The sequence below is a fragment of the Psittacula echo genome (genome assembly GCF_963264785.1).
Source record: "Psittacula echo genome assembly, chromosome: 7".
NCBI classification, from domain to species: domain Eukaryota; kingdom Metazoa; phylum Chordata; class Aves; order Psittaciformes; family Psittacidae; genus Psittacula; species Psittacula echo.
Genome location: NC_137740.1, coordinates 56,988,769 through 57,003,133, shown reverse-complemented (window position 1 = coordinate 57,003,133; position 14,365 = coordinate 56,988,769). Strand labels below are relative to the sequence as shown.

Genomic DNA, 14,365 nt, shown 5'->3' with positions numbered 1-14,365 from the left:
ATGAAACAATGAGCTAAATGCAGGAGCCTTAATGAATGGATAACTGCCTGTTGCCAAGCAGCCAAGAAAGTATTAATCTCTTTAGTCATAATGGTAGAACTTCTATACTATTAACTACTTTATGAGTTGTTCTGTCATTTATCATTCCTAAGCAATAGTATTAGTAATGATGTTTTATTTTTGTTTTTCAGAGTCAAAGGCATTGTGCAGTGAGGGAATAGATAATGAAGTACCTACCCATTACCAACTGGCTGAGCCAGCTTGGTCTTGCAGAATATTGCATGCTTTTTGAACAATATGATGCCATAGAGGTAGGAACTAGCTTTTTCAATAAAACTCTTAAGGAAATGTCAAGCAAAATGATTTAATGAAAGTGATTAATGTTCCATACTATGATGTTGGAGCAAAAAATGTAAAGGCTGATAGTTTGTGTTTGTCTTAGGAAAGGAGGAAATAAAACCAATGCCTTTTTAACTGTGTACTAAAACTTCCAGAGAAATGGACCTTTATTGGAGAGCTAGGCAAAATGAACATTGAACTGTTTCTAGTGCTGCTTGCCCTATGTTAGTTGTGGCTGTTTCAGATATGGTAACAAATAATATGTTAACAAAAATCAGAACATATAAATAACTTTTGTTCTGTAAAAGTTAACTAAGAACTTTCTTGCGTAAACTACAGTGTTAGATAAAACATACACTTTTGTGCCAATTGTTATATGACGTAGTTTCTAGATAAATGAGTACCATGTGGCTTAAGAATAATCTCTATTGAGCAAATACGATGTTACATAAGGGCCTTGCATCAGTCATCTTGAAGATCCCTAGAAATTTATATAGAAATTCTTAGGAAGCCCTTTTCCCACAGGTCTTTCTTGATCAAAATTTCCTTTTATTGTCCATTTTGTCTTTTCAGTTCTTATCATCCATATACAAAATTATTGAACTTACATACTATATTATCAATTAAATGCTGCTTTGACATATTTTAGTTTGGTCTCACTGTATTTCCAATTCAGAACATTTGTGTACAAAAAAATAACCCACAACAAACCCACAACTGAACATTCTTATCAAGTCAAAATATCTTTGGATTCACTTTTAAACAATTTTTTTGCAGATTTGTCCTTGTCAGTAATCCAAGTTTTATGAAGTAGCACTGAAGTGTATTTAAGATCAATTTCAGTGTCACATCTGTGCTGCTGGTGTACCAGAGTTATTAGTGTCATGGTCATCTTGTAATCCAAGCAAAATAAAAATTTGTCACAACTAGGAAAAGGACAACATTTTCTACTTTGCCAAATGGACTCAGTCAGTAAGACTGAAGCATGTTGGAAAATGTTTTTTTATCATTCACACTCATTGTAAGACAGAAGACACAGAATAGACAGTAATACAGAACCCTGGGATAGCTGTTTTGACAATCAACAAACACCAAAAAGCCTGCAGCAAAGACAGCTAACAGTTTACAAAGCCTGAATGCTGCCTGAAATAGTTTTTGCTGAAGTGCAAAACTTAAAAATAGGCTTAGTGCATCACTCTGGATACAATGGACTTTTTTAAAGTTCAAGGCCATTAGTCAGACTTTCATTTCTGCAATATCTGTAGATTACAAGCATTATATCATTCCATAGTTCCTCAGCCAAACAGAATACTTTCCTAACCCAAAACTTTAATTTGAGAAAACATCTAACTTAACCTGATTTCACATACTTACTATCCTGCTTAATACAAGGACATATGCTGAAGAACCAAGCTTCTAAGGTCTTGAAAGTCTGAGTAGTTTTCTTTGATGTCTTCTACTTTTAAAAATAATTACTAATAACTATTTACACTGGGGTTTTTATCTCTGCACTAGCAGGTATGATTATATCAATTTTTTTGAGGACAGTGATGTACAGTCTCTTGAGTTAAATTGTTCTTAGCTAAGTAGTAAATACATGGCAGTAGAAGACAAGAGTTCTTGGGTTTCAGTCAACTGCTCTAGCCAGTTCTAAAGCCAGACCAGAAGATGCTTATGATCTTGATCGAAGAAAAAAAATTTCATGGCAGGAAGCTTCTCCCTGACAAAACTTCCACACACTAGTGTTGTCTGCTGCAAAATGCAGCAGGCTCTTTAAGGCTACTAAAAGAGCCCCAACCCAAATATGTCTATAAAAGCTCTCACTCTCTTACCCTGAGCATATGCTGTTCAGTACTAGGGTTAACACCAACCCTTCTTGTGTTCCTCCTTACAAGCTTTTTTCTAAAGTTTGAAGAAGACGCAGACTGCATTTCTCTTCTTTGTATGTGTACCCCTTTTTCTTAGAGGATGATTTTGTGGTTTTGGAGGGGAGACTGTTGATGTTTTTTGGGGGAATCAGAGGAAGCCTCTGTCACTCTGGAAAAGCTGAGAAGTCCTTTCTACTCAAATGTGAATGCATCTTTAGAACCAATTTTTGCGTTTGGGTAAACCTTAAAAGAGATAAAGTAAGAATAATAATTAATAAACCTCTTTCTTTCATCTCATTAGATACATATGAGGTATCTTTTGAGGAAAAACTTAATAGGGTATTTTCAGGCACAGCTGTATTTCCCTAACAGCTTTTGAAACAGTTATACCAAGTGACATAATAAAATAGAGGCTTTCAGCAATTGGAGGTCTACTCAGTCTAAATCAAAGAATTACAGGCTTTTGCAGTGGTTTTAGTTTGAAAGAGAGAATCAAAAATTACCATTTCAAAAACAGTGGCTCACTTACAGTAGGAATTCTGTGTCAATTGTCTTATTTACACAGTGAAACAGTGTGATTTTTGGTTTTTAGGATCCTAGGCCTTACTTATCAAGTCTCTATTAAGAAAAGGTCAGTTTTAGTAATATAACTTGCCAGTAACAAAAGGGAGTACATCCTATGGGTTTATCCCTATCTGATTCATAGTGAAAATGCAGAACCATAGAAATGACAAGAAATGCATTTGATCATAAATTTTCTGCTTTGCATGTGTTTTCTTTTGCTCTAAAAGGTGTCATTCTCAAATAAAATGTTGTACTTACTTACAAATCAACAAATTGAAGTTTTGTACTGATTTGTAAATAATGCATTGCGCTTATTTTGAAAATCAAATAGTAATAATGTTGTGGTATGAAACAAGGATAAAAAGAGAACAGTTAGATTTGATTACCCAAATTCATTATCTGGAAATTCATGTTCTTCCAGTGTCACAAACCATTTTATCTATTAATTACAGTGAATATCCTCTTCATGATATAAACCTTTCCTTTCCAATATTATTATGCCACTCAGCTCACTCTGAGATTTCTCTTTCTTCATTAGCTTAAGTGCAATTGCCATATTAGCACTTTTTTACAAATTATTATGCAAAGTAATAATAACTTTTAGAAACTCTCCATCTATCTTGACCACTTTTGAGAGAAGAAACAGACAATGAATTAATGCTTTAAAAGACAAGTTCTTTGTCACTTCAATGACAAGGCTTTTCACGACAAAAGGGCTTCATATAGCGCATAAATATACTTAAATTTGCTATTACATAGCTTACAGTACCAGGAACAACAAACCTGTCTGAAAGAAATCAGAATTATCCTGGACTAGTAAATATAGTATGTTCCTTACTCTGGCATTTGCTACAGGACTTACTCCATCTTACTGAAGTTAATCTTAGAAAAATGGGAGTTGAGAACCAAGTCCACCTAACACACATCATTTCCAATATCCTACTTATTCAGGATGTAGAAAAAAAGGTAGGTAAGATTTCCATGTTGCCTCTTAAAGACTGAGAGAATGACTTAAGGCAAATATTCCTGTCACAAAGAGGTAATAAACAAATACTCTGATTCAGCCTAAGATACTGTCTAAGATTCCTCACTGGAGTAAGGAATATAGATCACAGGGTACTTTATGCAGCCAATAAGGGGAATAGCTAAACACTAAACTGCTGTCAGGATTCTAAAAAATCTTATAACCTGTATGCTTAAAAAGATACAACGATGTTATCAGACCAAGTGATGGAAGACTGTGTCACAAATGTCTTCATCACTTGGCCAGATCATATCAAAAGGGCTAAACCAAGCTATTTTGCGTACATGCCACCTTATCGCTAGGTGATGAGGTATGGAGAGAGGAAGAGTGCTTACACAAGTAGTCCTGGCCCTCTTTTTCCATCTGGGATTTTGCTATGAATTAACACTTGATCACTAAATCTTTTGTTGCTTTTATGATGCTTTTATCAGTTCAGTATCACAATTCAACTCAAGTGCGTAAGAGTTGGAAGAAGGTGTGTAAGACAGTCTACTCTGAGTGGAAGGATATAGCGAGACATTATTCAACTATGACTTACTGTACAGGATATTTTGAGAATAGATAACAAGATAGGAGTATTATGCAGCCTGCCCAGTAATACTAAAGGCTTTTAAAAGTTTTATGTGAAGCAGTGATTTACTTGGCTAACGTTCCTGCTTTTGTCCTCTCTCGGTCAAGCTAAAAAGACTCCTGGAGCATATGTAAAAATCCAATATTCATAAAATCTGTTTAGATACTTGTCACTTTACAGAAGAAACTAGAACTGTTTGCGTACAAGTGGATTGGTGTATTGTCTCAATGTTTTCTTAGGAGTTCAAAATTGGTTTAATAATTACATAACTTCTACAATTCATTGGTTTAACTCTTAAAATATGAATATTAAATATGACAGGTTTTGTCACTGCTTCTGTGAACAGCTTATGAAGTTATTCAAGTTGATTACTGCAGTGAAACTACAGGTACTGCAATTAGATTAGATTTTCATGTGGCTTTAAGACTGCATTTTGTAACCTTTTCAGGTACTGGACTGAGGAACATAATACAGTTCCCAATGTAATGTTGTTTTCAGAGGAAAGGACTGTTCACTATGATGATTTAGAGAGCTGTGTGACATTTGAATCAACTCACTGGAATGTTCCTAATGCTGTTAATATAGCTACAACTTGTGATTGTTCAACTTCAGTTATATTGAGATAAACCTAATCTTGCTGTGCTGTTGATTTCAGTGAATTTGAATTGGGCATTTTATCTCCAAACTGTGTATGGTTTTAACCTCTGGACGTGTGTCTTGCATGGTGACAGGATGATACTATTTGGCTTTCGGGGTTTGGGTTTTTTTTGTCAGGTAGAATTCCTCAAGCTAAGTTTTACTAACAGTAGTGCTGGTTCATAATTTAATGGGCGTTATCTTGGTAAGCAACATTTTTATTCACTCTGGTTTTGGCTAATGAAAATAATTAAGTGTGTATTTGAATTATGTGCTTGGAAAAATAGAGCTAAATTGATCTTTGAGTTTTTCTGTTTACACCATGATATTTACATCCTAGATAGCTTTGCCTATTGTATTAAAGAATTTGTGAGAACGTTGCAAAACAGATCAATTCAGTCAGCCATACATGAGTGCAGACTGCTTTGTTTTCATAGCAGGGGCTAATGGTTGTTATCTAGTCTCCAGCCTATTATGACATGGTTTTGTTTTCTGTCTGTCTTTAACAGAGTGCTGTGTCTAGGGGCAAAGTGCCTAACCAGTTATGCTGAAATGCTTTTTTTCCAGCACTAAACCTTACTGAAGTCAGATATTAGAAAAAAATATTTTTTTAATAATCTTCTATTACATTAATACTAATGTCCTACTAATGTACTTAGCAGCACAGAGCAAAGGTTATGCTATCAGTTTACAGTTATCTTGAACTTCAAACAGCAGCATCACATTTGTTGCTGGTTCAACAGTTTCCAGACAGTGCCTGGTGTGATAAGTCACTTTAATACGTAAGCATTTTCACAAGGTTAATTTCATAGGACTGAGCATTTCAGTTGAACAGTGAAGGTAAGTTTTGGGGAATTTTGTCAAAACATTTTCTGTTTTCTGAAATGTTGTCTGGTTCTGCAACTGCTTGAACAGAATGTGTCTTGGTACACTAAGATTTGGATTCACCCCATCTAACTCTAGCTACTCAGGCTGTGTTTCCACAGTAATTAGTATCAAGATCTGTGCATTGACATAATGCCCAGCAACGCATTTGACCTGGATCAAATATGTGCACATGATTGCCTATCTGTTGAATTAGGCAGAGTACACAATACAAAGTTCACTACTTTTATGCTTTTACGCTTTGTGACAGCCAATGGTAGGGAAGTTATTAGAATAACTGGTTTGACATAAGCAGCCTTAGCTAATAGGTGGAAAAATAACCATTCAAGATCATTAAAACACTTCACTCCACCAGAAATTATTTTATAGTGCATCAGTGCTTTGAATAATGGGGATCTGAATTTTCTGATCAGTATCAGAAAACTGAAAGGCTGCTGTGCCACTGAATCTTAATCTTAGTTGAAGCTGGGGTTCCAAAATGCCAGCCTAAGCAGCCTGTGCCCTCTTCAACTTTCCTTTAGCTGCTTTTGCCCCATCTCTGTATTTTCCCTTTTGTTGTCAGTAAAGCTATCCTGCAGTTGCATGGTGAGCTTACTGGGAAATTTATCTGTCTGAAAAACATTTTTTTTTTTTCCCCTTCACATTCATCCAGATCAAGTCCTTATGCCAGTTCATTGTTCTACAATTTGTTCTAAATTTTAAAAGCTAAAAAATTAAATTTTAAAAGCTACACAAACAGTTGTACAAGTATGAGTGGCCCAGGAAGAGACAGCAGAGGTTAGGCCTGGTGGCTGAAACAGCACCGCTGCCGAAAGTGAAACTACAGCTAAAGGTATTCTATGAAGAGGCAAGTCACTCTCTGCTCCCCTCCAGATATTAGAAAGAGACAGATGAATTCAGCAGATAATTCAGTCCACTTTCAGTATGAATTACCTTATGTAGGTGCTTATATTTTTTTGTTGATTATAGAGATACGCCCAGATGGCTGACTTCCTGGCACATCACTCAGGAATGCTGACAGCTGGTGGAATGAAATTAGACCTAAAAGCTACATCTGCATTGGCTTGGAACACTTCATCTCTTATTTTGAGTGCAGTCTTTGAATTTCAAGAAAGCATTTGTTTCCTTTCCTCTAAATCCTGATCTTAAAATTTTCTTAGGGCTTTATCACTCTTTTTCATTTCCTTTCAAATCAAAGTACACAAGTGGAAAAATGTTTACAAATTCTGCAGACTTTCTTCAAAAGTACAAAATTGTTACCAGTTCTGAACACCTACCACTGTTTCATGAACCGAAGACAACATGGCTGTGTACTCAGTCAAACTGATAGCTGCTCAGATCTTGGATCAGGTAATGGCAGAGTAGATGTAAAACATGTAAGAGCACAGCAACCCGTAGTGATGCTTTACCAGAATGCTTTCTCAGTCTCTAAGCATTTAATCTGACAAAAATGAAGTTTCAAAAAGGTATGAATGTGAAGAGCCATAAATACTCTTTCCACAGTCCTTTTGCCTGTAACTTGACTTACCTTTAGGTGTGTACTACAGCACATTTTCAATCTTGATGTCCTGCCATCTAGGCCAGTATCCATTCATAGCATGCTGTGACTCCTTTAAGATGTCCTTTTTGTCTTGTGTTCCAGAGAAATTGTAGAGTCAGAGGGTGGGGCCTGCATCTTGCATGGGTTTGTTCCAATATGGAATGAAGATGCATCCAAAATTTGGGTACTAAACCACTCTTAAGTAAAGCAAAATAAGGGCTGTGTTCTGTCTGTGTATATAGGAATGTTCACAGCAGCTATCTAGTGCCTTTTTATGGTCTTAGAAATGTTTGTTTGGCATGACAAAGAAGCCAGGAAATAACATATCCTCTTCTAGAAGTGACTTCTTCTGGTATGAGAGAAACTGATGACAAATCAGGTGTAATCTGACTCCTATATTCCCAGAGCATGAGGCATAGCTCTCTACCTGTACAATCAGTAGTTCAAGACAGACATCCTGAAAGTATAACCCAGCACTTAAAGTATAGCTCCAGGAAGGAACCATAGTTTTCTCAGTATCCTCTAACACAACTAAAGCAGGGTTTGAAGCTGTGAGAGATGGAAACAGAGTAATGTTTAATCATGCTACCATATTGTGCTGCAATCTTTAGGAGTGTGGTTTTATTGTTACTACTTATGACCTATAATGAAAGAATAAATTGTGCTTCAGTTATGTTTAGGAATCCCACCTTAATACGACCAGCTCCTTCAGTACAGTAGAAAAGTTACCCATACAGAGGGTAATGTAAATATATAAATGCAAATATCTATTTTGAGATTATAAAAAACCCCGACACCTTGGATATTGGCAGACATGGAAGGTATTTCTTGGTTCCTTTATAACAATGAATTTAAATATAAAATTATTTTGGAAAGCTTTGTATCATTTGACTGCTACAATGTTTGTGTACATTAAGTATTGGTGATGTGCTTTTCTGTACATCATTGGTTGAGTTATGAATGGAAAGATGTATAGGAAGCTAAGTGAGAAGAAAGATTTCTCTTTTTTTTTTTTTTTTTAATGGAATGTTCTACAAGTTAGAAACTTGTTTTTCCAGCACCTTATTTTACTGAGCTGAATACTGATTAATAGCATTTTTATGGCTTAATTAATTTCATTAACATTTTAAAGTGTTTTCCTTTGAGAGGCTACAGGTAGAAAAACTCTTTCCTTTTTGTCTTGTATGAGTTTTCTTGTGCAGAAGATTGAAGTTTTAATAGGATAGTTATTCAAATATTTTATAATTTTATTTGGCATACAAAGACAACAGCCTTAATGGATTTAAATAAAACATATGCACTGGCATAATATGATAATTGATATAACATAATAGCATAATTGGCATTGATATAATTCCAAGGCCAGGTTGAACAGAGCCTTGGGCAACATGGTCTAGTGTGAGGAGTCCCTGTCCATGGCAGGGGGTTGGAACTAGATGATCTTAAGTTTCTTTCCAACCCAAGGCATTCTATGATTCTATTGTGGGTGAATATAAAATAATATGCAAAACTTGAATTAGATTAAATGTAGTTAATATTCCATAACTTCTTGCTTTTGGTGGGGAAAAGATTTTGCTTTTCAGTTCTTAAATAACTGTTTCTGATATGCTGTAATCTCTTGCCCTGATGCAGTAAATATGAAATGCTTTCTTGCCATATTGGTTTTCTTATCATTCATTATATAGAAGACCTAAGATGTGTGCTATTAAGAAGGAAGATGACCAAGCAGTGCAGATCCTTGCTTGTGCTTAGGATATATAAATAGAAAATTGGGGTTATACAGAGGTAACTGTATATTCAAAGAAGGTGTAAAATAACCAAGGGCTTCGTACATGGGTTTTCATTACATGCTCAAAATAATTAGCATAAAGCCATAACTGGTTTTGCCTTGTCAACCCCAAATATCTTGTCTTTGATTTTGTTCTCAGATTTTTACTCATTCTGGGTTGTGATGCTTCCCTTTGAAACATTACAAACACAACCGAAGTGCTTTGCAGCAGTGGTATGTAGTGACAACCTGGCAAATTCCAGACTCATGCTAAAGTATTCTGGTAGCTTTGCCAATAAATGAAGAGGAGGCTGCTTTGAACATTTCATTTGCATAATAGAGGTGGTATTGCTACCTGTGTGGTTTGTTTTGCTTTTACTGAGATACACAAGGATATAAAGTTTTTTGCCATTTCTCTTTGAGGAATTCACAAATGTAGATGCTGTTACAAACATAAACCTCTCTACCATTTAACTTGTTGATAGTTCCAACTTCATTTATTGCTGCTTTCTGGCCTTCTGTTTATCCTTGTTTCTACATCAGGTATGTTCTAAATGAGAAACTCCTCAACACCTGTCACATACAAAGAGAGGCTGTTTTTTCTCTTGTGTTAGAGACTTTTTACAGAAACACAGGAAAACAAGATCACAAGGAAATCTTAGCTCCATAATACTAGTTCTTCCAGTGCTAGAAGTAAAGAGAGGAAAGTAGAACCCCTGGTAAAAAGGAAACCATAAAACCTTTTCAAGCTTCGTTCTGGTGTTGTGTTCCAGTGTAATTTGTCATTCATCAAAACTAGTCAATAAAGAAAACTGGTTTTAGTGAAGTTTTCCCCATGTCTTTCAAACTTCTGAAACAGATCTGTCTTATCTATGCCAGCACAAGTTGCTTGACATGATTTTCAATACCAAATTGAGAAGGGGGGAGGAACTAATACCTCCTGACTCAAAACTACATGAGTTTCTGTGTTCTGAGAACTCCAGATAGCTACAATGAGATTCTTGGGTTTGTTGTTTTTTCCCCTAATCCTCCCAAAACTTTTGGCTTCTTTCTGACTGCAGATTTACAATAATGAGCTGCATATTAGAGGAGTTTAACAGTGAGCGAATTCCTATTGGAAAATACTGATTTGTCAGAACTGTAGTTTTTTTGCCAGTAGTGATTGAATATGAGACACCTGGTATTAGATATACCCATTTTGTACTCTCCTAGGTCTGCAAAACATTTAAAGTGCTGTAGCAAGAACTCCATCAAGCCAGAGTATGTTAATGCACCAGTTTGTCAGTCAATGAGCTAAAGTAATTTAACTCATCAAACTCTTCTGCTTTGCTACAACATTATTTCCAGGGTGATCAGCTGTGGGACATTTCTGCATGTGAATGTTTCTGAGGCAAGCAATCACAAGGCCTCTTGACTGACTCATAACAGATAGCTCTTTGGGAGTTTCTTCAAGACCTTGTGCCTCCAGACCTAAGACAGACCAAATAGCAAGGCTGGATGTTGGTAGATTTATTATAGAGTCTTGACAGCTGCTGACTAAACTTGTCTCTTTCACTTGGCAGTTGGGAAGGACCTTAGAAAGCACAGTTGCAGTAGCTCGTAGTTTTCAACCTAAATATTGTCAGATTTAAAGTACTGGATGGAGCATTTTTCAATTCTCATTGTCATACTAATTTGGCCTATCTGTCTTCAATTAATTGAAAATTACCAGTGAATAAACTTGATTCCCTAACCAACAGTTAGGGTGATCATTATTTTTGCTATGTGGCATCTGTGGGAGTTGAGGGAATGTAGCATTTTGTTTGTTCCAGTCCTTTCTCTTCTAAGACAAGTCTATAGTAGAAACTTGCTTTGACTTTTGTTTATCTGGGAATCTGCAAGAAGTGCTGTGTGAGCAACCCAAGCATACCATTTCCTCATCTTGTGTAGTTACTTCTGCATTTGATCATTACAGCTGCACAGCAGTGTTTTTAGAGTAGATGTATTTTTCTCCAAATTATTATTTAGAAAGAGTATAATCCTGATGTTTAAGGTCAAACTGAAAAGTTGCAATGAATCCTCCTGTTTTGTCCCATCATATCTTTTGCTACTGTAAGCCAAGTACAAAAACTGGCAAGTAGCCAACTCTTGGCACGATTAAGATATGTAAGCTTACAGTGTCACAGGTCTTGGAACCTAGGTAACAGTGCTGTTCCTCATCACTCATCTCTTTAAATAGCTGCTTCTATATGTGTCTTTGCACTAGGTGGTAAGATGCACCTGTATGTACTCCCTTCAGAAAGCAGAAGTAAAGGGTGGCCCTAGAAGGCCACAGCAGTGATGTCTGGCCAGCAATGCCAGCACACTGCTGGTTTCTCAGCCTCCCCTGGGTTCATGTGACAAAGGACAGTACTTCACCATTAACATTTCTGTGGCAAGGTTATAGGCAGCAAATGTGATGCCATGTAATAGCTAAGGGGCATGTCAGGTCAATATGGAATGCTGGTTACTGTGCTTGTTTCAGGACAGTGGAGCTTCCAGAGTTCATCCCACATCTCAGTAAACCCATTTCCTAAGTGGATATAAAGTCTGAAAACAACAAAATTTTGCAGTGAGGAATCTAATCTACCTTAATTAATGGTAACTCATAAATAATGTAGCTAATTACTCACAAGTAATGTAGCTATAGTTCTGGGCAGTCCTGCAGATTCTTCATTCTTGCAGCTTGCAAGCCCTTTCTCTTTAACAGGTTTGCACCAAGTATGTACAAGGATGGGTTGTCTAAATTGTCATACATAAGACAAAGACCAATTTTCATTTTAATCTGAATACAGAAGAAAACTCCTAGGAAAAGGATGTAATGACTCTTGCATGAGTAATCACAGTTTATGCACAGCTGCTCATCTACCCATCTCATTACTTAACACCCAATCATGTTACTAAGGAAATTACTCCTTTTCTGGTTCTTACTCATAAAAAATGACAATGAAGCATTACTTCCTATGTAATTACAGTGCCTGAAAACCTCCCAAGTTTTAGAGTAAGCCAATAGACACCATCTTATATGCTAACTGGCCAGAGTTTTTGGCATGATTTTATGTTTTTTACCTGAACTGTGAAAGTATGGTTTAAATAGAAAAGCAAGATGTTGTTCTTTATGAAATGAGGAAAACAATAGTGTGCACTTCCGTAGCATCTTCCACTTGATAAGCTGATAAAGTACTGTTTTTTCCTGTGAAAAATATTTATTACACTGACATATGTTACAAAAATATAATTATAGGTCATACAGAGAATTAGTGTGTCAGAATACTAGAACTGAAATTTTAATCCAGGTATCTCTACTCCTCTTTCTGTATTCTCACCATGATTCCATTTTTCTTGCACAGAATGTATTACTGAAGCATTTTGGTATCCAAAATTGGTCACAGTATGTTGGGTTTTGATTCCTTTCTCTTCCCCCTGCTCCTCACCTCCATTTTCCAGGTATATTTTGAAGAAAGGCTGCCTGAAATATCTTACAGGAAATCTCCAGAGATAGTTACTTGTGTCAGTGAAGTTCTGGAATCCATCACTGTGAAACATTCATAGTACCTCTGTCCTCTATACTTACCTGGTTTTGCACAACTGGCAATGATGAAAGCAGGGAGCTTTTTTGGCTCATCAGTGGCTCCAATGTTGTTGCATTTGGGGAAAAAATTGGAAAAAAAAAAAAAAAAATTGGAGTAATTTTTTTGGTTGTGTGCTTAAGACTCAATTTATGTGGAATTGGTTTGAATTGAAATCTTCAAGGTGACACTTCAAGGTGTCACAAATTCAGTGTCACTATGATATTCTAATCTTCTGTAATGTTGGGGGATAAAGTTATTTAAGTGTAGAAGACTGTGTCCATTAGTATGCCACAGTGGTGATTTATGTCCTAGCACCAGTGAATGAATCCTTTTGGGAAACTGTTGTCTTTCACATTTGCCTCAGCTTTTCTGTTTTGGAAGTGGTTACTGTAATAGGTGCATGGTAATACCAGCAGTGATAATGCTTTCCTACTGCACATGCCTGACTTAAGAAACCAAAGTGGGGTTGCTGCGGAAGGGGAATGCCAGTCAGAAATGCCGCTGTGAGCTTCCTTTACCTTGGTATGTTAGATAAATTCAATTTTTTTAATCTTCTGTCTCTTTTTCATCCCTTACTGCATATTTGAGCATGCTCTGATTTTCTTTTTTTTTTTCCTCTTACTTTATACTGCACTTCATCTTACTTCAGCTTTTTAATGCAAAGATTCTACTCATATCTATGAACATTTCCAGAGTTTTCCAATCATTTTCCTCTCTCAATACCTACCTCTGCAACATAGATGATGACTGAAGAATCTTGGCCTGATGAGCTAAATTTTTCTGAAGCTCTAGCTACACTTCAAAGGAAGGTACAGCTGCTTTGTCTTGAATTGCTTTGTTTTTAAAACAAACAGTTTTGCTGCAAGTTATTTTAAATAGCTCAGACTGCAAAAGTCAGTGCTCTGGACAATACATAAACCACAGACTAGAGAGAGGTAGATGTTGTGTTTCTACACAGTACCCAGACATGTCACTGTGGTAAGTCACCATATGGAATTTTAATCCTGCTGTTGTCACCACTGGATGTAGTTTAACTTATTTAGAGTGAGAATACCATAGTTTCATTTCCTTTTGATGACTGGCTTGATAATACTTAAAGGTCTTTGAAGATGAATAATCTGCTCCTCAATGACACTATTTAGATAGTTTAGGACCAAAACTTCAGCAACATCATGTAGTCAGGCTCTGAATTAGATACATCAGAAGAAGCATATTAAAGCTACTCCTGGGGGAAAATGGAGAAAGAGGGTCAAAGGATTGAACATTATAGTGAAATTAAAATAGTGCATTAATAGGATCTCCCAAAAACAAAACCAGCATAAAACCTAGTAGGGAACAAATATTTAGTGTCAAAATCAATTAAATGTTTGGCTGGACAAAGAAATGCTTGCTTCTTTAAAGCTAATTCCAATAGGATGGCTGTGAAGTGGTTTGCGGAATGTTGGCTTATTAATTCTGGGAAGACACAAAGAACAGCATTATCAAAATTGCTTTTGATAACTGGAATAACTGCAGCAAAATCAGAGCAATGTTGGCCAGGCAGCCTTGAAAGACTGAGCCAACAGGAAAGAGACAAATAT

The 14,365-nt window shown here is 36.2% G+C and overlaps 1 protein-coding gene across 1 annotated transcript in view; it reads left to right on the top strand.

Annotated features, from left to right (window-relative positions):
* Window positions 1-224: 224 nt before the first annotated feature.
* The window catches only part of BCAR3 (BCAR3 adaptor protein, NSP family member), a gene marked incomplete at both ends in the record, with an annotated part of 73,363 nt that continues 59,222 nt past the window's right edge, over window positions 225-14,365 (top strand). Inside the window, 2 exons of the mRNA XM_080622596.1 lie at window positions 225-311; window positions 3,627-3,741. Of these exons, the coding sequence (XP_080478722.1) occupies window positions 225-311; window positions 3,627-3,741 (202 nt within the window). The remainder of the gene's footprint in view (window positions 312-3,626; window positions 3,742-14,365) is intronic.